Consider the following 25,189-nt stretch of genomic DNA (forward strand, 5'->3'; position numbering starts at 1 on the left):
CCTTGAAGCATTGGGAGAACCTTGATTTCAGCTCTCATATACGCAGTATTAAACCATTGCGTGCCTTGAAGCATTGGGCGAACCCTGATTTCAGTTCTCATATACGCAGTATTAAACCATTGCGTGCCTTGAAGCATTGGGAGAACCCTGATTTCAGTTCTCATATACGCAGTATTAAACCATTGCGTGCCTTGAAGCATTGGGAGAACCCTGATTTCAGTTCTCATATACGCAGTATTAAACCATTGCGTGCCTTGAAGCATTGGGCGAACCCTGATTTCAGTTCTCATATACGCAGTATTAAACCATTGCGTGCCTTGAAGCATTGGGAGAATCTGATTTCAGTTCTCATATACGCAGTATTAAACCATTGCGTGCCTTGAAGCATTGGGAGAACCTTGATTTCAGCTCTCATATACGCAGTATTAAACCATTGCGTGCCTTGAAGCATTGGGCGAACCCTGATTTCAGTTCTCATATACGCAGTATTAAACCATTGCGTGCCTTGAAGCATTGGGAGAACCCTGATTTCAGTTCTCATATACGCAGTATTAAACCATTGCGTGCCTTGAAGCATTGGGAGAACCCTGATTTCAGTTCTCATATACGCAGTATTAAACCATTGCGTGCCTTGAAGCATTGGGCGAACCCTGATTTCAGTTCTCATATACGCAGTATTAAACCATTGCGTGCCTTGAAGCATTGGGCGAACCCTGATTTCAGTTCTCATATACGCAGTATTAAACCATTGCGTGCCTTGAAGCATTGGGAGAACCTTGATTTCAGTTCTCATATACGCAGTATTAAACCATTGCGTGCCTTGAAGCATTGGGCGAACCCTGATTTCAGTTCTCATATACGCAGTATTAAACCATTGCGTGCCTTGAAGCATTGGGCGAACCTTGATTTCAGTTCTCATATACGCAGTATTAAACCATTGCGTGCCTTGAAGCATTGGGAGAACCCTGATTTCAGTTCTCATATACGCAGTATTAAACCATTGCGTGCCTTGAAGCATTGGGAGAACCCTGATTTCAGTTCTCATATACGCAGTATTAAACCATTGCGTGCCTTGAAGCATTGGGAGAACCCTGATTTCAGTTCTCATATACGCAGTATTAAACCATTGCGTGCCTTGAAGCATTGGGAGAACCCTGATTTCAGTTCTCATATACGCAGTATTAAACCATTGCGTGCCTTGAAGCATTGGGAGAATCTGATTTCAGTTCTCATATACGCAGTATTAAACCATTGCGTGCCTTGAAGCATTGGGAGAATCTGATTTCAGTTCTCATATACGCAGTATTAAACCATTGCGTGCCTTGAAGCATTGGGAGAACCCTGATTTCAGTTCTCATATACGCAGTATTAAACCATTGCGTGCCTTGAAGCATTGGGAGAACCCTGATTTCAGTTCTCATATACGCAGTATTAAACCATTGCGTGCCTTGAAGCATTGGGCGAACCCTGATTTCAGTTCTCATATACGCAGTATTAAACCATTGCGTGCCTTGAAGCATTGGGAGAACCCTGATTTCAGTTCTCATATACGCAGTATTAAACCATTGCGTGCCTTGAAGCATTGGGAGAACCCTGATTTCAGTTCTCATATACGCAGTATTAAACCATTGCGTGCCTTGAAGCATTGGGAGAACCCAGATTTCAGTTCTCATATACGCAGTATTAAACCATTGCGTGCCTTGAAGCATTGGGAGAACCCTGATTTCAGTTCTCATATACGCAGTATTAAACCATTGCGTGCCTTGAAGCATTGGGAGAACCCTGATTTCAGTTCTCATATACGCAGTATTAAACCATTGCGTGCCTTGAAGCATTGGGAGAACCCAGATTTCAGTTCTCATATACGCAGTATTAAACCATTGCGTGCCTTGAAGCATTGGGAGAACCCTGATTTCAGTTCTCATATACGCAGTATTAAACCATTGCGTGCCTTGAAGCATTGGGAGAACCCTGATTTCAGTTCTCATATACGCAGTATTAAACCATTGCGTGCCTTGAAGCATTGGGAGAACCCAGATTTCAGTTCTCATATACGCAGTATTAAACCATTGCGTGCCTTGAAGCATTGGGCGAACCCTGATTTCAGTTCTCATATACGCAGTATTAAACCATTGCGTGCCTTGAAGCATTGGGAGAACCCTGATTTCAGTTCTCATATACGCAGTATTAAACCATTGCGTGCCTTGAAGCATTGGGCGAACCCTGATTTCAGTTCTCATATACGCAGTATTAAACCATTGCGTGCCTTGAAGCATTGGGCGAACCCTGATTTCAGTTCTCATATACGCAGTATTAAACCATTGCGTGCCTTGAAGCATTGGGAGAACCTTGATTTCAGTTCTCATATACGCAGTATTAAACCATTGCGTGCCTTGAAGCATTGGGCGAACCCTGATTTCAGTTCTCATATACGCAGTATTAAACCATTGCGTGCCTTGAAGCATTGGGAGAACCTTGATTTCAGTTCTCATATACGCAGTATTAAACCATTGCGTGCCTTGAAGCATTGGGAGAACCCTGATTTCAGTTCTCATATACGCAGTATTAAACCATTGCGTGCCTTGAAGCATTGGGAGAACCCTGATTTCAGTTCTCATATACGCAGTATTAAACCATTGCGTGCCTTGAAGCATTGGGCGAACCCTGATTTCAGTTCTCATATACGCAGTATTAAACCATTGCGTGCCTTGAAGCATTGGGAGAACCCTGATTTCAGTTCTCATATACGCAGTATTAAACCATTGCGTGCCTTGAGTTTCACTCTTGAAGGGCCACAGCAATTTTCCTTTGGTAAGAGGCACTTCCTTGTGGAAAACATTTCAAAGGGCACTACTGCAAAAGCACAGGGCACCACGGAAACTCCTGTAGGTGCCCTGCAGCCGATTTCACGAAACGTTGGATTAATCTCATCTCGCGTTAGGATTAATCTCAAGGTTTACATGATACAGTGCAAGGTTAGGATTCATCCATTCAAGTCCTAAGATTAATCCTAAGCTAGGAAGAGTTTGGTGAAATCGATGGCTGGGTGATTTCGAGGCCTGTCATTGATTCTATTTATAACCTCTTTGTTTGCAGAGAGATAATTATATGGCCATCAACTGTAAATTCCTCTACAAATGTTTCAATCCATACCAAGTGAAGCTTCAATTCTCACTTGTGTTTTGTTTGTGTGCTGTTTTTGCAGGTACTGTTCGTCGTACCCACTGCAGCATATCGTACCAGCGTGGATCACAGATGACGAACTGAAGGCTGTTAGTAGTTTCAGAGCATCCAAGAGGTTTCCTTCAGTAGTATGGAGGTAAAGACTAAATAACTTCAATTTAGTCCAAGACGAAGCATGTTCTCAATTGGGCTGCGTTTACAGCATTTTGAGCTTCTGAAATAGTGTTAGCAGTGGTGACTACAGTGCAATGTCAGGTATCAGGGCCCAATTTCATGGCTCTGCTTACCGTAAGCACAGAATCGGCGCTTACGGAAGCAGGGAATTCTGTGCTTACGGCAAGTGTATTTCACGGGTTAGCGGCGAATTTGGGCTTCTGCGCGTGCGTACTTCACGTTACTAGGCATTCTATGCTTACAAGGCTAGCGCAGAAATTCGGCGCTTGCACGTAAGTAGGGAATCGCGATTGTAAGCGCAGAATTCGGCGGTAAGCAGAGCCATGAAATTGGGCCCAGGTTGGCTCCCACACTCTGCTGATCAGAAACACCAGAGTTTGAATTCGGTGCTCTTATCCGCTCGGCCACGACACTTCCACAATATGGACTGAAATCCCAATCCACATAGTGCCCCTGGCAGGATGTGAACTTGGGTCCTAGAGGTGGAAGGCAAGGAAAGATACCACTACATGGGACTGAAATCCCAGTCCACATAGTGCCCCTGGCAGGATGTGAACTTGGGTCCTAGAGGTGGAAGGCAAGGAAAGATACCACTACATGGGACTGAAAACCCAATCCACATAGTGCCCCTGGCAGGATGTGAACTTGGGTCCTAGAGGTGGAAGGCAAGGAAAGATACCACTACATAATGGGACTGAAAACCCAATCCACATTGTGCCCCTGGCAGGATGTGAACTTGGGTCCTAGTGGTGGAAGGCGCGGAAAGAAACCACTACATAATGGGACTAAAAATGCAATCCACATAGTGCCCCTGGCAGGATGTGGACTGGGGTCCTAGTGGTGGAAGGCAAGGAAAGATACCACTACATGGGACTGAAATCCCAATCCACATAGTGCCCCTGGCAGGATGTGGACTGGGGTCCTAGTGGTGGAAGGCAAGGAAAGATACCACTACATGGGACTGAAATCCCAATCCACATAGTGCCCCTGGCAGGATGTGAACTTGGGTCCTAGAGGTGGAAGGCAAGGAAAGATACCACTACATGGGACTGAAATCCCAATCCACATAGTGCCCCTGGCAGGATGTAGACTGGGGTCCTAGTGGTGGAAGGCAAGGAAAGATACCACTACATAATGGGACTAAAAATGCAATCCACGCAGTGTCCCTGGCAGGATGTGAACTGGGGTTTTAGTGATAGTAAGAAGGCCAGAAGCAAGTCTTGCTCGGGGACACAAGTGTCACGACCAATAGTCAAACCCACACTCTGCTGAACAGAAACAGCAGTGCTTGAGTTTGATGCTCTTATCCGCTCGGCCATGACACCCTGTTTGAAGGAAAGTTGCCACTATGCCAACTTGACCACTTGCAACTGGCAAAATAGTTAATGCTCTTCTTTTACATTTCTGTTCAGACATCAGCAGAATGGAGCAGTGATAGCACGGTGTAGTCAGCCAGAGATAGGTTGGTTTGGCTGGCGTAGTGATCAAGACGAACACTTCATAGAGAGTATACTGAGGGCATGCAAGACGGACAATCCACAGAACACTGTAGAGAGTGTAGAGAGACCAGCCAATGGAACGGCTGGAGGGGAGACTAATGGTAAGTCAGGTTTTCAATCACTTTAGGGGCCATTCAGAATAGCCAGTGTTGGAATATTGCAAATTATTTATGAGTTGAAATTGTGGATCTGTGGGTCAAACAAAATAGAAATACAGTTTTTTTGTTATAAAGTTTTGTATATACAGTGTTTTAGGGGGAGGTATGTGTTTGATAGTCACTCTTAACATTAATGGCAATAAAAACTTTTGGTTCGAAGCCCTCAGCGACTTTTGATAGTACAGAGCATTTTGAGAATCACTTCACCTTGAGGTCGTGTGGTTATGGAAAAAGAGATCAGTTTTTATGCCGTAAAATTTGAAACTGCGATTAAGGATTCCAATAGCGGATTATTCTTCCTGCAGGGACATAAGGGCTCCGGATTGTTGGCGTGATTTCAATAATGCGATCACCTTTTGTTATGAAATTTTCACATGATTATTGGGGTTGAACAAAGAATTGACTAGAGTGGGATTTGAACCAACGACCTCCGGATTAACGTGCCGGCGCTCTACCAACTGAGCTATCTAGCCCTATATTGGCGGTGTCCCTATTTTGTCAATATCTTTGTTCGGGGGTGCCAGTCAGAAGCCATACAACCGTTAACTGCCGTGTAGCCAGGGATCACACCCAAATTACGATACAACCTGGGAAGCGGCAGCCAGGGGATCACCTAAAGGGGATGCGACTTTTTGTTTCATATATCAATATAAACCACAAGGGAAACTGACTGGGTAAAATTTACCCAGTCAGTTTCCCCTGACTGGGTAAAGTTTACCCAGTCAGTTTCCTTTGTGGTTTATATTGATATCTGAAATTTTCACATGTTAGTTTTATTGTATACATCTACATTTATACAGGATTTGAAACAATCAAATGATCCAAACGCCAAAGGTATACTTGCCCTTAAACAATCAAGAAAAAAGAAGAAAAGATACATACCCGGCCAAGATTGTTAATTACATTCCTGATTGAACTAGAAAGTTGTTTGTTTAGTTGTTAAGCCAGGAATAGCCATTGTTAACTACTGATATTGAAGACTTGTTCACACACCTTGTTCACATAGACTTCACTGGGTTAACTTCAACTATGTTATTTTCTTTATTTTCAAATGTCTAATGTTTGATCGGTTTTCTGGAGAAGTGCGCATTATAAATCCATATTATTATTTTTATTATTATCTTTGATCTCAAACATTTTGTTCCTTTAAAGGGAAGGTACACACTTGGTAATTACTCAAAACAAATATTAACTTAAAAACTGACTTGGTAACAAGCATTGGAGAGCTGTTGATAGTATAAAACATTGTGGGAAACAACTCCCTCTGAAGTACAAGTTTTTGAGAAAGAGGTAATTTCTCACTAAAATAATAAAAGACTTCTAGCTAGAAGTCTTTTATTCCTATCTGAAAGCACACAAATTCGTCCAACAAGGGTGTTTTTTCTGGCATCATTTTCTCGCAACTTCGATGACTGATTGAGCCCAAATTTTCACAGGCTTGTTATTTTATGCTTGTGATGGGATACACCAAGTGAGAACACTGGTCTTTGACAATTACCAATAGTGTACAGTGCCTTTAAAGTATTTCTTTGTTCTTCAGTGTATACCTACCTTGAATGTGAATGTGACTTGTTATTGTTTGATTGATTTCTACAGACCTGAGTCTATTATCACACGTAGACACAGACTCCAGCAATAGGAAAGTCTTGATTGTAGATGCTAGATCCTACACATCAGCCTGGGCTAATAGAGCCAAAGGAGGAGGCTGTGAATTCCAAGGTAATAATATACATGTAGGAGCAACATTTTGCTGGCTCAGCCGTCGATTTCACAAAGAGTTAGTACTCGTCTTATCTCGAGTTAGGATTAGTCTTAAGGTCTGCATGCTACAGTGCAGGGTTGGGACTCGTCCTAAGTCCTAAGATTAGTCTTAAGTTAGGAAGAGTTTTGTGAAATCGACGGCAGGACTATTGACCCGATTCACCTGACGTCATCATCAGAATAATCTTGGATGCGCCATATTGGTGGGCAATGTCACTGTGTGTAATTCAGTGAAGTGCGCACTTTAGGGCGATGCGGTGTTTACACGTGAACCTTGTGACCACCAAACTGGTGAGCGTGGCGCAGTTGCCGGGTGTGATGTGCGTTTAAGGGGTCAATAAAGGTCATTTGTGCAGTTGGTATGAATTTCATCACATTGGTTTTGCATAATTTTGGAGCTCCTGGTAAATGGAGTTCATTCAAAAAAGTAGTTTGTAAAATAAGTTTGGTAAAAAGAAAAAAAGAAACATTTTTTTTCTTTTTGACTTTTAGATTGTGAGTTATTTTTCCGAACCCTTTGCGTTTGATTGATATGGATTTGATATTACAATTAATGATCTTATAGCTCCGAGCTGATGAATAGATCTAGTGCAGATCTAGTGACCCAAATTTAACCACTTACATGCATGATGTTCTTCCTACTTTGGATTTTGTTGCCCTTGGAAAAATTAAGAAAAAATGTGATTAAATAGCCTGAAATGTCCATTAGAGCCTACAGGCCGAGTCATACTGCAGCGATAATGATTACGACGCAAAGAGAACGCATTCTATTGGTTGAATGAGCGTGTGCGTATTCTGTGTGGAGCAATTCAACCAATAAAAGGCGTTCTCTTTGCGTCGTGATCGTTATCGTTTTCGTTATCGCTGCAGTGTGACTCGGCCTTACTAGTCCAGTCATACTGCAGCTGGACCTGGAAAAAATTGCAACAGAATTGATTTCCACTGCTTTGGGTTCTATAGACACCAAAGTTTAACATATCAAAAGTCCTCAAAAATCCAAGTATCGGAAAGCTTTCAAATTTGCATAATTATGTTAATTAGTTCCCGCCATATGCTGAAAATGGAAACAAATGCATACACTGAGTGTTTCCAAGGAACTTATGTCATGTCTGTGCTTATCTAACTCAACCACAAAATGAACACCCTGGTTGGGATTTGAACCCACAAACGATCGCTCTTTAATCTTTTGCACTCGACTACAGCCCGGTTTATACTTCCTGCGAATGTGTATGCGATACAAATGTTGAAGTCACAAATTCAAAACAAATAATTCGCAGTGGTTGAGTTGTGCCCAACTCTCTTGAATATAGAGTTGTGACATCAAATTCGCGTTAAGTTGGCATTCACAGGAAGTATGGGCTTACCACTACCTTTTTTAAACTTTTTTGTATTTTTGTTTGTTTGTGATTCCTTTCAGAATATTACCCATCATGTGACATCCAGTTCATGGGTCTCGCTAACATTCATTCCATCAGAAAAAGCTTTCAAGGCGTGAGGAACATATGTAGTAACTTGTCAGATGTGCCCAAGTAAGTATTTAGGCCCAATATGTAAATTTCTGTTGAACCTTTATAAAGCAAGGAGTGATTGTGATAATTTCCCGAAGGTTTATGCAAGGCCCGTCATTTCGCATTTGCGATATCTAAACAACATGACCACCTTGAGAAATAAAAGTGTCACAAGTTAGTTCATTGTATATATTTTTTATTTATGTAGGATTGAAACAATAAAATGGTTTCAAAAACAAAGGTATGCACCTCCTTTAAAGACACCGGACACTATTGGTAATTGTCAATTTGGTTTTTCTCAACATATACATAAAATAAGAAACCTATACAAATTTGAGCTCAATTGGTCGTTGAAGTTAAGAGATAATAATGAAAGAAAAAACACCCTTGTCACACAAAGTTGTGTGCTTTCAGATGCTTGATTTCGAGACCTCAAAATTTAATTCTGAGGTCTCGAAGTCAAATTTGTGGAAAACAACTTCTTTCTTGAAAACTACGATTACTTCAGAGGGAGCAGTTTCTCACAATGTTTTATACTATCAACCTCTCCCCATTACTCGTTACCAAGTGAGGTTTTGTGCTAATAATTATTTTTTTGTAATTAATGATAGTGTCCATTGCCTTTACTGAGCTGTTGAGTCTTAGCTAGACATGGGCTGAAAGGCTAGTCCAAATCTTTTATGCCACTAACACCTTTCCTCCCCTTACAATCCTCTGCAGTTGGCTGTCTCTCCTAGAGGCCACTAAATGGCTACAGCATCTCTCTCTCCTGCTCAAGTCAGCTCTTGTAGTAGTCAACGCTGTAGACAAGGACGCCAATCCAGTAGTAGTCCATTGCTCTGATGGGTGGGACCGTACACCACAGATTGTAGCTCTGGCTCAGCTCCTGCTGGATCCGTACTACAGAACACTCGAGGTTGGGATAAGAGTTCCTCCCATTCAAATTCATGATTTACCTAAAACCTCGCTTGGAAGGAAAATAGTCTGGTTTCTCTTTGGTAGACAATGGGTGCATTCGATAAGCTTTCCGGGGTCGACCCCGGTCTGCCCCCGGTATGTTCAAATAGCTTTGACGTCATTCCAGGGGCTCACCTGGGTCGGCCCTGCAGTGCCCTACTTGTGGAACGAGTCACTTGGGGCTGGCCCGAGGTGCATGACGTCACCACAAGAGGGCAAGTGATCAGTCGATTAGCTCTTGTCAGGGGCTCACCTTGAAGGAGCGCACCGGGGTCGACATGGGGAAGCTAATCCAACACCCCCAATAAATAAAATGTTGTAAATGTGTGCAGAGCCCAAGTTTGCCTACGACAAACTCGAGTTCGTATGCACAGGTTTGGGAATGCAGAGTTTTTAACACAATCTTTTGTATCTGATCAGAAGTTCAAGAGGCGTTAAATGTGGTTTAGGATGTCAGTGGCTGTAAATTTACTGCCACAAATGGGTTCCAGGGTGAATGTTTATGTTTATGCCCTTAGAGGCTTTTTGCATTAGGCACTTTACAAATGTCTTATTATTATTATTATTATTAATTACGGCACTGAGAAACCCTGATGTGAAACGGGTGAGTAGAATGTAGAGATGTTGTTAATGGGAAACTCGCGTAATGGGTAGCAGTGTACATTGCCCGTAGCAAATCTCGATGGTGGAGTGATAATGAACAATGATGTCTTGCACCAAGGTTAGATGTATATTCATAAATACCGAAGACAGTTTCGCTATTCCTATTGGTGGAGAGCTCGTCACGTGGGGGTGTTTAATAGGTTGATAATGACCAGCTGGAGCTGTTTATAACCAGTTGTTTTGCAAATACATTTAGATGCATACTAGGCGCACAAATGCATATCCGAAAACTGTCTCAGTCATAAAAATGCAACACAAATACAGAGCTCAAGGATGTCGGAAAACGGATAGGTTTTACAGAGTTTCTTTCTTTTAACCAAAAAAGCCTTAATGAATGGGAATGAAAGAGTAGCGACTCGTTTGGCTAGGACATTTATCGCACGACACTGCCGGTTTTAAGCGGCAGTTTAAGAACTCGTCGCTACGATTTTATTCCCTTATTTTTTAGTGACTTGCACATGAGTATAATTTCTTTGTCTTTGTTTCCTACATGTTTATGCAGGGCTTTCAAGTATTAGTGGAGCGAGAATGGCTGCAATTCGGGCATAAGTTTGGAGATCGCTGCGGTCATAAACCCAATGATGACGATACCAATCAGAGGTGCCCGGTTTTCCTGCAGTGGTTGGACTGTGTACATCAACTCATTCTACAGTACCCAACGGCATTTGAGTTCAATCAAACATTCCTGGTAAGTCATTGAACCAGAGACTAAGATAAGCGCCCATTTTTATAGAGCTGCTTATAGTTTCTGCTAAGAAATTAGCACGATACAAAGAAGATCGTTTGTAAAATAAAATATTTATTAATCAGATTTAGTCTTTAAAAATGTCAACAGAAATAACATGAAACAGAAAATTGGAAAAGTTCTTTATCCGGACGTTACTTTTACACCTTTATGTTTATGGAAGTAGGTCACATTTTACTGTGATGGTCAGGCCTGGTTCTTGATTATTTTATCGAAACAATTAGGCCAGGTTTTAAATATTGAATGGCTTGATAATATAATCTATACACTGAAGAACAATGTCAGGCCTCAAATGAACCAGATTTTTTTTAAATCAGGAATGAAATGGCATGCATGGCCAGCTGGGTATTTTTTATCTTTATTCGTGGTGCTGGTTTTCCCCAGTTGGAGTGTTACTCCCACATCTCAAAACTTAATTTTGATGTTCAGTTAGTCCTTTTGAACCACCCACCCACCTCACAATTTAGAGAGAAAAAAAAGTAAACATTTTTAAACTTTGACAATTTTGAATGACCCCAGACTGACTGGTATTCAGAATAGCCCCTAAGGTTGAAAGTCTTTGTTTTTGACACTAAACAGGTGAAGCTGGTCCAGCACACCTACTCCTGTCTGTTTGGAACGTTTCTTTGTAACAACGAACAGCAGCGAGCCAAGCACTCCATCAAGGATCGTACATGCTCTGTATGGTCACTGCTCACCACTGAGGGACATAAATACCGTAATTTCCTCTTTGCTCCGTCAACTGAGACGGTAAGTTTTAATCAGCTGAAATTTGTGGTTGCAATTTGTTTTTAAGATGGTTTATCCACAGAGACATTTTACTGAGTCAAAGTGTATTGGTATAGGAGGATGTACATGTACATGATGTATTTGCATTGAGACTATCTATTAGAATGGTGATTTGTTTACATTGTAAAACGGAATGTTTCTAAATTTCTAAACTCTAGTTTTTTTATTATTTTTTTATGCAAGTCGCCTGACACACAAGGCCACTTCAAGGTGTGGGCTACAATTTGTTTTTCTTCCAGAGGCCGTTGCCACCTACTCCTAGGGCTGAAACAGGGTTACCCCTTTTACAGTCCATACGAATGTAGGCTTGGGTATCTTCAATTGGAAGCCTAGCCGGTAGAGCAGAAAGCACTACCTCAAGTTATGCCTAGTTATGGGCAAATTGTTTCCTACATGAGATTGTGTGGACTACATGCGAAGTGTGGACCTTAGAACAGAAGAGTTCCACATAATGTAGGGATTTGAAACACAATGTTGACCTACATGTACACATGGCCAAACAGTGTTATTTACAGTATTGAAGAATACAAGTTTTCCTTAAGTGTACAGAATGACTACAGAGTGACTTCAACTCAGTTTGTACGTGCATGTGTGCGTGCATGCTTGCATGTATGTGTGCAATCATCGACTATATAACTCACGAAGGACTTGGCATATCAACTTAAAACTTGGGTTTGTGGATTGGTCTTGGGATCCATCAGAAGCCTATTATTTTTGGATCATCTAAGATAAAACCTTAAGAAATGGACTGGCTTGCGTGGTATTTGGGTTTGCTAAGGAAATGTTTTTCTCTTTAGTTCTTTAATTCGATTCTAAATGGTGTGATTTTATCTTCTCATAGGTCCTGTATCCAGGTTACAATGTACGCACACTGAATTTCTGGGCTGCGGTATTCCTGTCAGATTCCGCCCCAGCAACCTGCGAAGATGTCAACTCAAACTCACAGAAAGCTAAGCAGGCAGCGTCGACAGAGGGCGCTAAACTTCCGCGCACTCGCTCCGTGGACGACCTGCACAAGGGGGAAGAGGAGAGTCAGCGAGGGAGCATTGTGGAAGGAAGCCCCTTAGTCAGGCGACTAAGCGATCCCAACCTGAGTGAGCTCAAGTTAGATGGAGGGAGGATAGGCTCCCCACCTCAGGGCATCAAGATCACCGACTTGCAGCTTAGCGGTACAGCGGTGAAGGCTGATGAGATTGACCAAGACACGGAAACTAATTCCTCGGATGAGATTATTAATAAAGAATCGGAGGATCTCAACCAAGAGGTGGATTCTATGTCGGAGACGGAGACAAACACAGAGTGTCTGACTAACGGTCACTCAAATGGACTCCCTAATGGCGATTGTAGTGATAATGACTCTGTTAATGTACCCTATGAAGGGAGCTCAAGGACCTCCACACCGAGGCATCATAAATGCAGCAGCCGGCAGTCCCTGGATGGCCCTATGAACGGGTCCACGGACACCCTCACTGGGGACTCCATCAGTAGAGATGGTAACCAGGATCTAAATCATTGGAATGAGTGTAACGGACACGCTGACGCCAGCAACGAAAACGGACACAGTCCATTGGAATTGAGAGTTGATACTGATCCAGCAGACAGCTTAGCTAATAACGGCCTGTCAACCAAACAAACAGTCAACTCTATCAGTATAAGCACAAGCACATCAGACTTGACATGCTCAAACATAACCACAACTCTACCACTCCGGAACGGGCCACTCTTCTGGAACACTCACATGTCGGTCTGCGGCTCAGAATCCCTTCCCGACTTACGGAATGGCGATAACCAAAACACTAGGCATGCTTCTAGTTCCAGCATCCCAAACTTCTACTCTGCCCCGTCTAGCCCAATTTCAGGCAGCGATTCTAAGCCTTGCCTATCCTCAAATGATTCAGATTCGTTGCCCATCAAGGGCTCTGCGAGTTGTCTGAAGGTCGGACGTCATTTAGACGCCGATGGCCTGACTACGGTGCCTGCACCTGAACAGGAGAGATTGCTAGGGTTGATCCATGGCTACCAGGATGAGGTGACGATGTTACGTCAAGAGTTAATCCGAATGCAGAAGCTGGTTCAGCAATCTACTCACGGGAGACCTCTATTTCCCCCTGTAGCAATCAATGGGCTCTGCCAAGAGAAAGCTGTGAGTACCTTTAGTAGATCTAAGGTCTTGTCCGAATTGGTGTTTACGACTTACATAAGGCCTGGGCCCAATTTCATAGAGCTGCTAAGCACAAAAATTTGCTAAGCATGAATTTTTTTGCCTCGATTAAAACAGGATTACCAACCAAATTTCCACGTGATGTAACAAGCAATATGCAACAATAGGAAATCTGGTTGGTAATCCTGTTTTTATCAAGAAAGACATGTCATGCTAAGCAAGTTTTTGTGCTAGGCAGCTCTATGAAATTGGGCCCTGGTCACACAGGACAAAAACGCGAACCAAAGCTTAATACATATATTTTGAAGTAGTTTAGCCTTTGTGAAAAGTTAATTCAACGACACAGCTCTGTTTTTCGCTGATTTGTGGCGTAAAAATTCAAGCGTTTTTTGTAATATGCGCTATAAGAACTGCTTATTGTTATTTTTACTATTTCGTGACAATGATGTTTTGTAGATATTTTGCTCGGATATTGAAGTAGAGAGAGACCGCGACGGCTCGTCCCGCTGCGGCTCACTACAATCAGACATCTCATGGGAACAAGTAGATGAGACTGAAGCCAGACGAACACTCTGGATGCCAGACTATGCCGCTAGCCAATGCTTCACGTGTAATGCTCAGTTTAATGTGGTCTTTAGGAAGCACCATTGCAGGTAAAGCCAACATCAGAATGTTAAAGGAACACTTTGACTTGGATCGATCGAGTTGGTCTTTGAAAATCGTTTGACGCCGTTTGTTATGAAATGCAAATGGTTAGATTGATAATTTAAAAGTAGAATATAATAATCCACACAAACATGCCTCGGTTTTCCTTTTACGTCGCGAAGAAACACGGTCGACCTATTTGTTGAGTCAAAATTTTGACTCCATAAAGTGGCCAACCGTGTTAGTTATCTACATAGAACAGTGCAACTTCGAGTGATACTTGTGTGGATCATTATATTTTACTTTCAAAATATCTTTTTAACCATATGCATTTCATCACAAACGGTTTCTTTTCAAAGACCACGCTCCAAGGCAACGTGTTCCTTTAAAAATTAGAATTAGTAAAAGAGACGCTGTAGCTATGTAATGATGTCCAGACTGGGTGACTTTGTTTTCAACACTATTTTCAAATTATTTGTGCAACATTGTTACAAACTTTGACATTGCTATAAAAAGGTCTTTACAAATACTTATAAAATGATAAACCACAAGGGAACCTGACTGGGTAAATTTTAAAGGAGTTTGGGTTGAACATTTGAAACGTCTTTGTTCAACCAGGGAGGAGAAAATTTCAGACTTTTATCTGAATTCAGACTTTTTGTTTAAAGTCTGCCTGGTAAACAAACAATGATGTGGTGTTCTCCGAGAAAAATAAGTACGGCCCTTTGATCTACTTCTCTATCACCAAGAATCTGTTCCCAAAAGCTGTTTGGAATAAAACCCCCAGGAATTGGAAATGCCATAATTTTACCTCCTGAAATCTGGATCTCAGTTTTTGACTTGTTTTATATAGCGCTGTATACATGCGTCTCAAAGCGCTTCCACATCATTACCCCTGGTCACTGGGCCTTAAACCATCTCAGCTCCCTGGGGAGTATACAGCCAGTGCTGCGAGTAATCGCGCTCCACGCTAATCATTCACATAAACCATCTCTGCCTTCACAGGTATCAATTTACCTCCGGGTGGAGAGAAGCAATTATGGTTAAGTGTCTTGCTCAAGGACACAAGTGTCACGACCGGGATTCGAACCCACACTTTGCTGAACAGAAACACCTGAACTTGAATTTTGGTGCTTTTATCTGCGCGGCCACATCTCCCTAGCAATGACTTTCACCCCTGCTCAACCAAGAATCACAACTACTGAAGCCCGGTTCATACATCCTGCGAATGCTTCGTGTGATGCGAATTTCATTGCGTCACAAAGGGGAAATGGAGTGCGTACAGATTGTTGCGTCACCAAAGTTTGCTTCGCATTCGCAGAAAGTATGAACCGGGCTTGAACCGGGCTTGATTGAGTGTTTTTTTGTCTTTCAGGAGCTGTGGGCAGATCTTCTGTAACACCTGCTCTAACTACATGACAGCCATACCCCATGAACAACTCTACGAGCCGGAGAGAGTGTGTAAGACATGCTACGACACGCTGGAGAGAAACAACAGTAGGAAAACACAAATTGCAGCAGACCTGGGCTGAGCATAAGTAGTTTTTTACATTTTACTTATAGGGAGTGCTTATTTTAATGTCAATTTCTGATCTGCTTACACACTTTGAGTCTAAAAACTGGAACAAAAAAAACCAAAAAAATAAACAAAATATAATCAAATTGATAGATAAATAATGAAATTTAAATATAAGTATTTGTTTTGCTTATTGGCCGCAATTTGGCCGCAATTTGCCCGATATCGACAAGCGATTGGCGCTTATGGGCCTGATGACACTAGTTAGTGCATGGGGAGTTTGTGCTACATGTATGCCTTGGTTTGTCAAAAACAATCACATTCATATTGTGAAAAAAGGTAAAAGGCACATAGTTCCATGCTGAATTCGAACAGTAAGGTTCCATAAAAAATAACAAATAAACAGTTTTGGTTCTCAAAATGTGTAAGCCAGTCAGGGTTGTTGAAGGTGAATGAAGACTTGTCAGGTATAGCCTGTGTTTGAACACCTTTATAGTCTTAATGTGTTGTTGCTATAGACCTTTATCATGGTGCAGCCATCTTGAATTTCTCCCATTGATATCAATGTTACCAAACCAAGGCTGGAAGAACAAAATAGTCTGGTTCCTGTTTGCAAAATGATCATTAGCATTCGCTATTGTTATTCAATACGAGGAACATGACCAAGATGGAGTCAGCACGATAAAGGTCTACTCCAAAAGATGACGAAACGTTATCAGCTCCAAAGGAGAAAAGAAAACCTGAAAGATTCTGTCTGGTCAGGCATCGAATCATTACTAGTGACTTCAATGTCATTGAAATAATATGGCTAAGTCTGAATATAAACTTTACATTGGGTGCATAAAGTATAGAGTTAGGTGTTCATTTGTGTTTGTTGGAGGTCAAAGGTCATGAGTTAAGGAAAGTACAGTGCAATGGCACCGAGTACCGGCTTCAGTCAGTGGGTTCGTAAACACACCAATTACTGTATATAACCCCTAAAAATAGTATATAATAACGTTATAAACATTAGTTTTTATTGAAAAGAATTCTGTTTTTCTTTTAGCCCTACCCACATCTAAAAAAGAGAGAAATCTTTATATAATCATTAAGCTTTGAGCCATCAACTTAACTATAATATTATATTTAAGGTCACAGCAGGATCAAGTAATCTTTGTAGTTTTGTGGCAGGTTTATGAGAGTCCAGGAGTTTTTTTTAATGAAATTGAATACTGGGTTCCTACTGAATGAATAGAGGTCTCCAGTTGACTTCGTCAAAATTCAGTTTAAAAGGGAAGTGTTATTCAACACACCTGATTTTAGTTGTAAAAGTTATATTAGTTTTGACCTTAGCAGAGTCTTCCTCGAAAGGCTAAATGACAACTCAACACCATAAACTGGTATACTGGGCTAAATTTCATGGCTCTGCTTATCGTAAGCAAAGAATCAGCCCTTTAAAAAGCAAAGATTTTTGTGCTTGCGTCAAGCATGTTTCACTGGTTAGCTGGGAATCATGTTGGCTAGTGCGTGTGCATACTCCACGTTACTATGCATTCTACGCTTACTCAGGTAGCACAGAAATTCAGCGCTAGCTTGTTAGCGGAGAATGGTGATCGTTAGCGCAAAAGTCGGTGAAAAGCAGCGCCATGAAATGGGGCCCAGGTGTAATGGAATTTTCAAGTGGAAATATGTTAACAGAAAGAGAGGCAGACAGCACACGTAAGAAGCAAGGGATGAAAAAGAAGAGTTGGGTGGGGGGGGGGGTAGGTAAATGGAAAGGGTTGGTTTTAACAGACCGCTCGGCAACGACGCCCAACCCCCTCACTTCTTTTAAAACATGTAAAGAAATAGAATCAAACTCATCAATGTTCCAATATGATTTAGACTTGTTCAGTCTATTACCAGCTGAAAACTAAGAAGCAGAAAGTGGTGCTTGGACAGTAAGTTTAGTAAGCAGACGTTCCCGTGGAGCCAGTCATGATCGATGTTCATTACATGGCATTTTGGCTGGTAACTTGCTATTGCTCAACAGTTTTGGGATTGGTCTAAAAGTTGCTCCTTCCGTAAATGCTGTTCTTTTGGTGGATCATTGTGTTTCTGGTCTTGACAAAAGAAGTAAAACAAACAAAAACACAAACACCACACAACACATTTAGCTGTTTCTAACATGTGACCCGCTACCTGAAAATGAGTCGGATGTTGACAATTTCAAGGATTGAGTTATATGCATGGCTGGAAAGAACACACCTACAGCAGTAATTTGGTATATGTTTTAGCTTTTGGGTGTATCGCGTTGCTGAGTTACTTTCGTTTGAAATTAGCCAATACACCATATATTCTGAAAAACGAATTACAAGTAAAGTGATGTTTAAAACTACCATTTCGCAGAAAAGGATACAAATTAGACACAAGTATGATCACAAAATTGTTGTATTCATAGCTTTATAGCCTAAAAGTAAGTGCTCTAAAGATTAACCATGCAAATATAGATCTTCATTTTCACAGAGCGGGTCACATTTGTTATCAGTTATTACAAAAATAAATTTAATTTAGGTTACAATACTTGTACACTGCAGATTAAATGTTTGCCTCTACTAATGAAAACGAATTTATAATAACTGGTTTATATTAAACCATGAGAACAAAAAAACTTGGAATTAGTTGTACGTGTATTGGGGTTTACAGTGAACAATAACATGGTAAACAGTAACCAATCTTCTTGTTGTGAAGAAAAGCTTCACTTTTTGCTTGCAGTTAAAAAATGTACGAAGCAAAATTATACTCCTCGTTCATAACCCCACTATAAAGCTGATTTGTTGCTTAGTGTTAAGCTAAAACTTATTGATGGTTATTGCAAAAAAAAAATTGCTTGCCAATATTGTTTTTTTTTTAAATGGACCCAGCTGCACAAGTAACAGCTGCTGTTTTCTTTGTAATTAATCTATACTTTTTCCGCCGGGATCCCGGTTATGAATTATCCCACCGGGAATTCGTTTTTTTGATTGACTTAAACTGGGATCGCAGGGGTTTCTCTCTCCCGGCAGGATCCCAGTGGGATCCCCCGCCGGCCAGTGGGATCACGGCTAGATCCCAGTGAGATCCCGGCAGGATCCCAGTGAAATCCCAGGAGGATCCCTGTGGGATCCCAGTAGGATTCCAGTGGGATCCCGGCAGGATCACGGTGGGATCACGGCAGGATCACGGTGGGATCACAGCAGGATCCCAGTGGGATCCCAGTAGGATTCCAGTGGGATCCCAGTAGGATTCCAGTGGGATCCCGGCAGGATCACGGTGGGATCACGGCAGGATCCCGGTGGGATCCCGGTAGGATCCCAGTGGGATCCCAGTGGGATCCCGGTAGGATCCCAGTGAAATCCCAGGAGGATCCCTGTGGGATCCCAGTAGGATTCCAGTGGGATCCCGGCAGGATCACGGTGGGATCACGGCAGGATCACGGTGGGATCCCGGTAGGATCCCAGTGGGATCCCAGTGGGATCCCGGTAGGATCCCAGTGAAATCCCAGGAGGATCCCTGTGGGATCCCAGTAGGATTCCAGTGGGATCCCGGCAGGATCACGGTGGGATCACGGCAGGATCACGGTGGGATCACAGCAGGATTCCAGTGGGATCCCAGTAGGATTCCAGTGGGATCCCGGCAGGATCACGGTGGGATCACGGCAGGATCCCGGTGGGATCCCGGTAGGATCCCAGTGGGATCCCAGTGGGATCCCGGTAGGATCCAGGTCTAGAACATGGTTCCAGCTTTCCAAGAAAGTCCCAGGTACACTTAATACTCTTCCCTTGGGGGAATTCCCTAGGTGAACAAAAATTTGTATCTATTTGGAGCCTCAGTTTGTGTACATATACCACTTCATACTGGATGTTTACCCGTAAAATCAAATGTTTAGAAGTTGAGATATTGGTTGTGATATGGCAGTGATATATACGAGTGGTTAATGGAGGATGTACCATCAGATGGTCTGAATAATTATTATTATCCTTTTTATAAGAAAATTATAAAAAATAAAAAAAGGAACTCCTAGAGTCTGACTTATCATGACTGTATTATTGTCAAATACAAGCTAACGATGATATGAAACATCTTAGTAGAATTGTACAGCTAGCTAAATCCAGAGAAAACCTATGAACCTTTTGATTTGTACCTACAGACTATGTAATGGTCCAGTAATCCATCCTTTCATACTGAACATCCTTTGTGCTCACCACTTGACTCCTTTTGGTTCATAGCCACCAATTGTTTCTAAAATAGAAACTTTAATTGGCTATAATTTTCCCACTTTTTTCTGGGTCCTTCCCTTTATCCCTTTCCCCTCTTTTGTTCTATATATGGATATGTATTTGTTTGTACTTGTTTTAGGCCTCTGAAGAAGGTCCGGCTTGGATCGAAAGCTAAGGCCATCTGCCCTACTCATTTTAACAGACTATGTAATTCATATAATTACATCAAATACATGTTCCACATCATGAGCTCATTGTTATCCCTTGGTCCCAAATTCATAGAGCTGTTTAAAGATGCTATGTCAGATTTTTGGCCGATTTGACCCAAAAATTTTGATTTAAAATTCAATAGGTATTTTGATGGGGGTCGAGAAAGTTACAAGCTTTCATTTGAGCCATTGCTTGAAAAAGTCCGCCAATTATTAGTAGCAGTGAAATAAAGTGCTCAAAATTAGTTTTTGTCGGGATCCCGACAATATATCACGTGACCAATTCATGTGTTTTATAAGAAACGCTCTAAATTTTTGTCATGGTTCCTGACCATTAAAAGTAAAAGTTAACCTTTTTTTCGTTAATAGAGCGGGTGATACTCTTTGAAATACCATTCACTAAAAAAAAATCTATTTTTTAATGTTAGGGGCCAAAAATCTGACATAGCGTCTTTAAACAAACATAACAAAATAATGCTTTCCAGAATGAAGTTAACAGCCAAAATACCCTGCAATTGATGGATCCAGATCTGGCAAAGTGGATTCCAGAAAATCAGACATGGCAAACTCATTGTGGTAATTTCTGGCTTGCTTTAAAGGCACTGGACACTATTGGTAATTGCTCAAAATAATTATTAGCATAAAACCTTTCTTGGTGACGAGTAATAGGGAGAGGTTGATGGTATAAAACATTGTGAGAAATGGCTCCCTCTGAAGTGACGTAGTTTTCGAGAAAGAAGTAATTTTCCACGAATTTAATTTTGAGACCTCAGATTTAGAACTTGAGGTCTCGAAATCAACCATCTAAGTGCACACACCTTCGTGTGACAAGGTTGTTTTTTTCTTTCATTCATATCTTGCAAGTTCGATGACCGATTGAGCTCAAATTTTCACAGGTTTGTTATTTTATGCATATGTTGAGATGCACCTACTGTGAAGGCTAGTCTTTGACAATTACCAACAGTGTCCACTGCCTTAAAAGGCACTGGACACTATTGGTAGTTGCTCAAAACAAATTTAAGCAAAAAAACTAATTGGTAACGAGCAATGGAGAGCTGTTGATAGTATTAAACATTGTGAGAAACGGCTCCCTCTGAAGTAACATAGTTTTCGAGAAAGAAGTAATTTTCAATTAAAATATTTGAATTTGATTTTGAGACCTCAGAATTTGATTTTGAGGTCTTGAAATCAAACATCTGAAAGCACACAACTTCGTTTGACAAGGGTGTTTTTTTCTTCCATATAATCTCGCAATTTCGATGACCAATTGAGTTCAAGTTTACACAGGTTTGTTGTTTTGTGCATATGTTGCGATACACCAAGTGAGAAGATTGGTCTTTGACAATTACCAAAGGTGTCCAGTGTCTTTAAAGGGGTGGTCATTGACGGAATTTGGTTAGTTAAAGAATCAACTTAGGGTCATTGCTATTTTCTTAGATACTTGGCTAGGTCTCATTTGTTGAGATGTGTAAACAGACCTTTGAAAATAGCATCATGACATCAGCGGGTGTATTAAAGTTATGCAGTACTGAATCCAGTAGTTGAACTAAGATAATGAGTTTGGATATGACGAGGTGTCATGGCTGTGAATACCATTCCCATTGTCTTGAGCAAAAAAAACAACTGTCTGATCAGAAAATTCACAGGAATACATCCTTTGTACTAAAACATGAATCTTAAAGGGAAGGTATACGTTTGGTAATCACTTATAAATTAATGGCAATAAAGTACAACAGTTTTGATACTGTATAGCATTTATGTAAATCGTTTCACTTCGAAGTAATGTGGTTCTGAAAAAATGTACAAGTTTTAATCCCCCAAAAATTGAATCTGAGAAACGATTCTGTCAAATATGTTTCTAAGATTGCGTTGACGTATTTGCTTCGGTTTTTGTGCGATTTCTCAAATGAAATATTCACGCGTTCATTTGATTGCTAATATCTATATTTATGTAGGATTATAACAATAGTATGGTACGAACAAAAAACAAAGGTTTATTGGCTTTTGAATGAAATACTACAAGTAGAAATCTCCCAAGTTGTTAATTATCGATGAACAACCTTCAACTTTGTTTACTTTACGTACAACCAAGATTTCTCCTTTTTACAAGAGGTGAAATTGTAGTCCAAGAAAAATCCAAACCCCTAACGATTTATAAGCCTTTAACAACATTATATGAATTTATTCATTAAACAAAGATAGTTCTTTTTTCATTGAATATTTTATAGCTACTTTAAAAGCTAACACTATATAGGAAAATGTATATGTTTGAAAAAGTGTGTTAACACAATGCAGCTGTTTATGAAATCATATTTCACAAGAGCTTATATAAGTGTATGAATTGTTTGACACAATATTTCTTTGGTCTTCATAATTCCCATATTGGCCATACTATAGTTAAACAAGTAGTGTATGTTTATCAGTTGTTTAAATATTCAACTTGATTTGTTGTGGGAATGTCTAATCCAACCAATCATCTGGTTCCCTTAAAAACGCTGGACATGTTTGGTAGTTACTTTAAAAAAATGTATTAGCATAAAAACTTACTTGGTTACAAGCAACGGAGAGCTGTTGATAGGATAAAACGTTGTGAGAAATGTCTCCCTCTTTAAAGGAACACTTTGCCTTGGATCGGACGAGTTGGTCTATAAAAAGCATTTGTAACCGTTTGTTATAAAATGCATATGGTTGGAAAGATGTTTTAAAAGTAAAATACAATGATCCACACAATATTGACTCAAAATTGCGTGGTTTTCCTTCACTTTGCAAACTAACTTGGTCGGCCATTTATGGGAGTCAAAAATTTGACACATGGCCGACTGTGTTAGTCAACGAGGTAAAAGGAAAACCGTGCAGTTTCGAGGCATGTTTGTGTAGATCATTGTATTCTACTTTTACATCTTTCCAACCATATGCATTGTATAGCAAATGGTTACAAACGCTTTTTATAGACCAACTCTTCCGATCCAAGGCAATGTGTTCCTTTAATGTAGTCAGAAGCCTTTCTCAGGCATCTGATGAAAGCACACAAATGTTTCCAACAAGGTTGTTTTTCTTTCATTATTTTCTTTTCAACTTAAATGACCAATTGAGCTAGAATGTTTACACATTTGTTATTTTATGCACTCGTTGGGATTATATCAATTATGGGTATTGGTCTTTGACATTTTTACAAACATGTCCATTGTCTTTAATGGGGCAATAATCAAAGGAGAATTTGAATCTTTGTGTATAGAGTTCCATGAAAATGAATTCTTCTGTTTGGTAATTTGTCTCTGATCACCTTAAAGTCCTTACTGATAAAATTATTGCCCAAGACATCCATAAAATGGTTTGAACCTAAATAAAGCGGTACCCATAAAAAAAAAAGAGATCAGCATTTTGTAGTTATTTTAAGGAAACCTAGGCAAACCTTGCATGTAAATGCTGTATTCATTCACATGTAAGCATAACATTAATGTATCTCCAATTTTGTAAACAAGCCGACATTACAGATTAGATTTGTCTCAAACAATTGCTTCCATTTGTGATTTATAGTTGCCAACATTTTAGCGAGCATGTTTTTGAATTATATAGACCTCAAGGTTTTTGGAAAGCTAAATCTTGGAGCAGAATATTTGTATCATTCTGCATTAATAGCCAGTTTAGAAATCACAATTTCCGATGCTGATAAATAGACATGAAACAGTTGTCTGGCACACTATAGTCAAGTCACTGCCCTCAGTGATGATGCAACCTGCTGCTATTTCATGCTGCCAATCACGAGGCTCAGTCGAATAAATGCTATTAAATATTCATTGTGCTTTCCATATGCAAATTGTAGTCAACCAATGGTTGACTTAAAATATATTCCTGATGTAAAGTAAGACCATTTTTCCTAACAATAATAACTTATGACCTTATATTGCTGTAAGCGCAAAAAACACTTTTTTATGTAATAATAATGCTGTATGTTGCACAAAGAGGGCCCTAAAGGGTTGTCATCCAAAATAGTTTAATTGAGATACGACTTTGCTGCAGTTCCAGATTTGTGTTTACTAAAGGCTACAGCTTTACGTCAATTGCTAAGGGTGTTGCTAAGGATGTCTTATACTTGGAGACACTGGACACTTTTGGTAATTGCCAAAGACCAGTCTTCTCACTTGGTGTATCTGAACATATGCATAAAATTAATGAACAAACTAGTGAAAATTTTACCTCAATTGGTTGTCATAGTTGCGAGATAATTATGAAAGAAAACAGAGATCTCAGAATTAAATTCGTGGAAAACTACTTCTTTCTCGAAAACTACGTCACTTCAGAGGGAGCCGTTTCTCACAATGTTTTATACTATTAACAGCTCTCCATTGCACGTTACCAAGTAATGTTTTGTGCTAACAATTATTTTGAGTAATTAATAACAGTTTCCACTGCCTTTGAGGCTAAGGCAGTATCCAAATTGTGGCTTTGGCTACATCTATTGCTGAGGGTGTTGCTAAGGATGTCTTATAGACTTTTCTTTTGTTGATAAACAAACCACCGTGGTTGGCATGGTCGGCCAAATGTTAGTAAAACATTCAATCGTATTAACAGATGTTTTAACAAAACTCAACATTTTCTGCAAACTTTCAATTAAACAAAATACCTCTTTTAATTCGTTGTTTCATTTTAAACAAAATCAGCAAATTTGGTTACATTGCTACCAAAAATAGGAATCTTTTCTTGATTTGCACTTTCCATAGTTTTCCAATCTGGGTTGGCAAAAACTCGGGCTGTAACGTTGCAAAAGAAAGGTCTATACCTCAACATAGAAACACATAATGCTATGGTGATCTTGCCATAGCCGCAGCTGTAGCTGCAATTTTGGCAAAATTTGGGAAGTTTTAGCACGACTGATTTGTTATTCAGAACTGGGCCAACTTGATAGAACTGCTAAGCACACAAATTTGCTTAGCATGAAATTTCTTCCTTGATAAAAACAGGATTTTCAGGATAAGCAAACAACAGCTGAATACCAGTATCAAG

General features: G+C 40.4%; 1 protein-coding gene across 1 annotated transcript in view; it reads left to right on the forward strand.

Annotated features, from left to right (window-relative positions):
* Positions 1 to 18,003, forward strand: part of LOC117290142 (myotubularin-related protein 3-like) — a 44,900-nt gene extending 26,897 nt beyond the window's left edge. The window contains exons 7-16 of the mRNA XM_033771397.1: positions 3,206 to 3,319; positions 4,770 to 4,957; positions 6,611 to 6,733; positions 8,193 to 8,304; positions 9,004 to 9,199; positions 10,406 to 10,591; positions 11,228 to 11,398; positions 12,279 to 13,580; positions 14,055 to 14,251; positions 15,619 to 18,003. Of these exons, the coding sequence (XP_033627288.1) occupies positions 3,206 to 3,319; positions 4,770 to 4,957; positions 6,611 to 6,733; positions 8,193 to 8,304; positions 9,004 to 9,199; positions 10,406 to 10,591; positions 11,228 to 11,398; positions 12,279 to 13,580; positions 14,055 to 14,251; positions 15,619 to 15,775 (2,746 nt within the window). The 3' untranslated portion in view covers positions 15,776 to 18,003. The remainder of the gene's footprint in view (positions 1 to 3,205; positions 3,320 to 4,769; positions 4,958 to 6,610; positions 6,734 to 8,192; positions 8,305 to 9,003; positions 9,200 to 10,405; positions 10,592 to 11,227; positions 11,399 to 12,278; positions 13,581 to 14,054; positions 14,252 to 15,618) is intronic.
* Positions 18,004 to 25,189: the final 7,186 nt, after the last annotated feature.

This window comes from Asterias rubens, chromosome 5 (genome assembly GCF_902459465.1).
Source record: "Asterias rubens chromosome 5, eAstRub1.3, whole genome shotgun sequence".
Lineage (NCBI taxonomy): Eukaryota > Metazoa > Echinodermata > Asteroidea > Forcipulatida > Asteriidae > Asterias > Asterias rubens.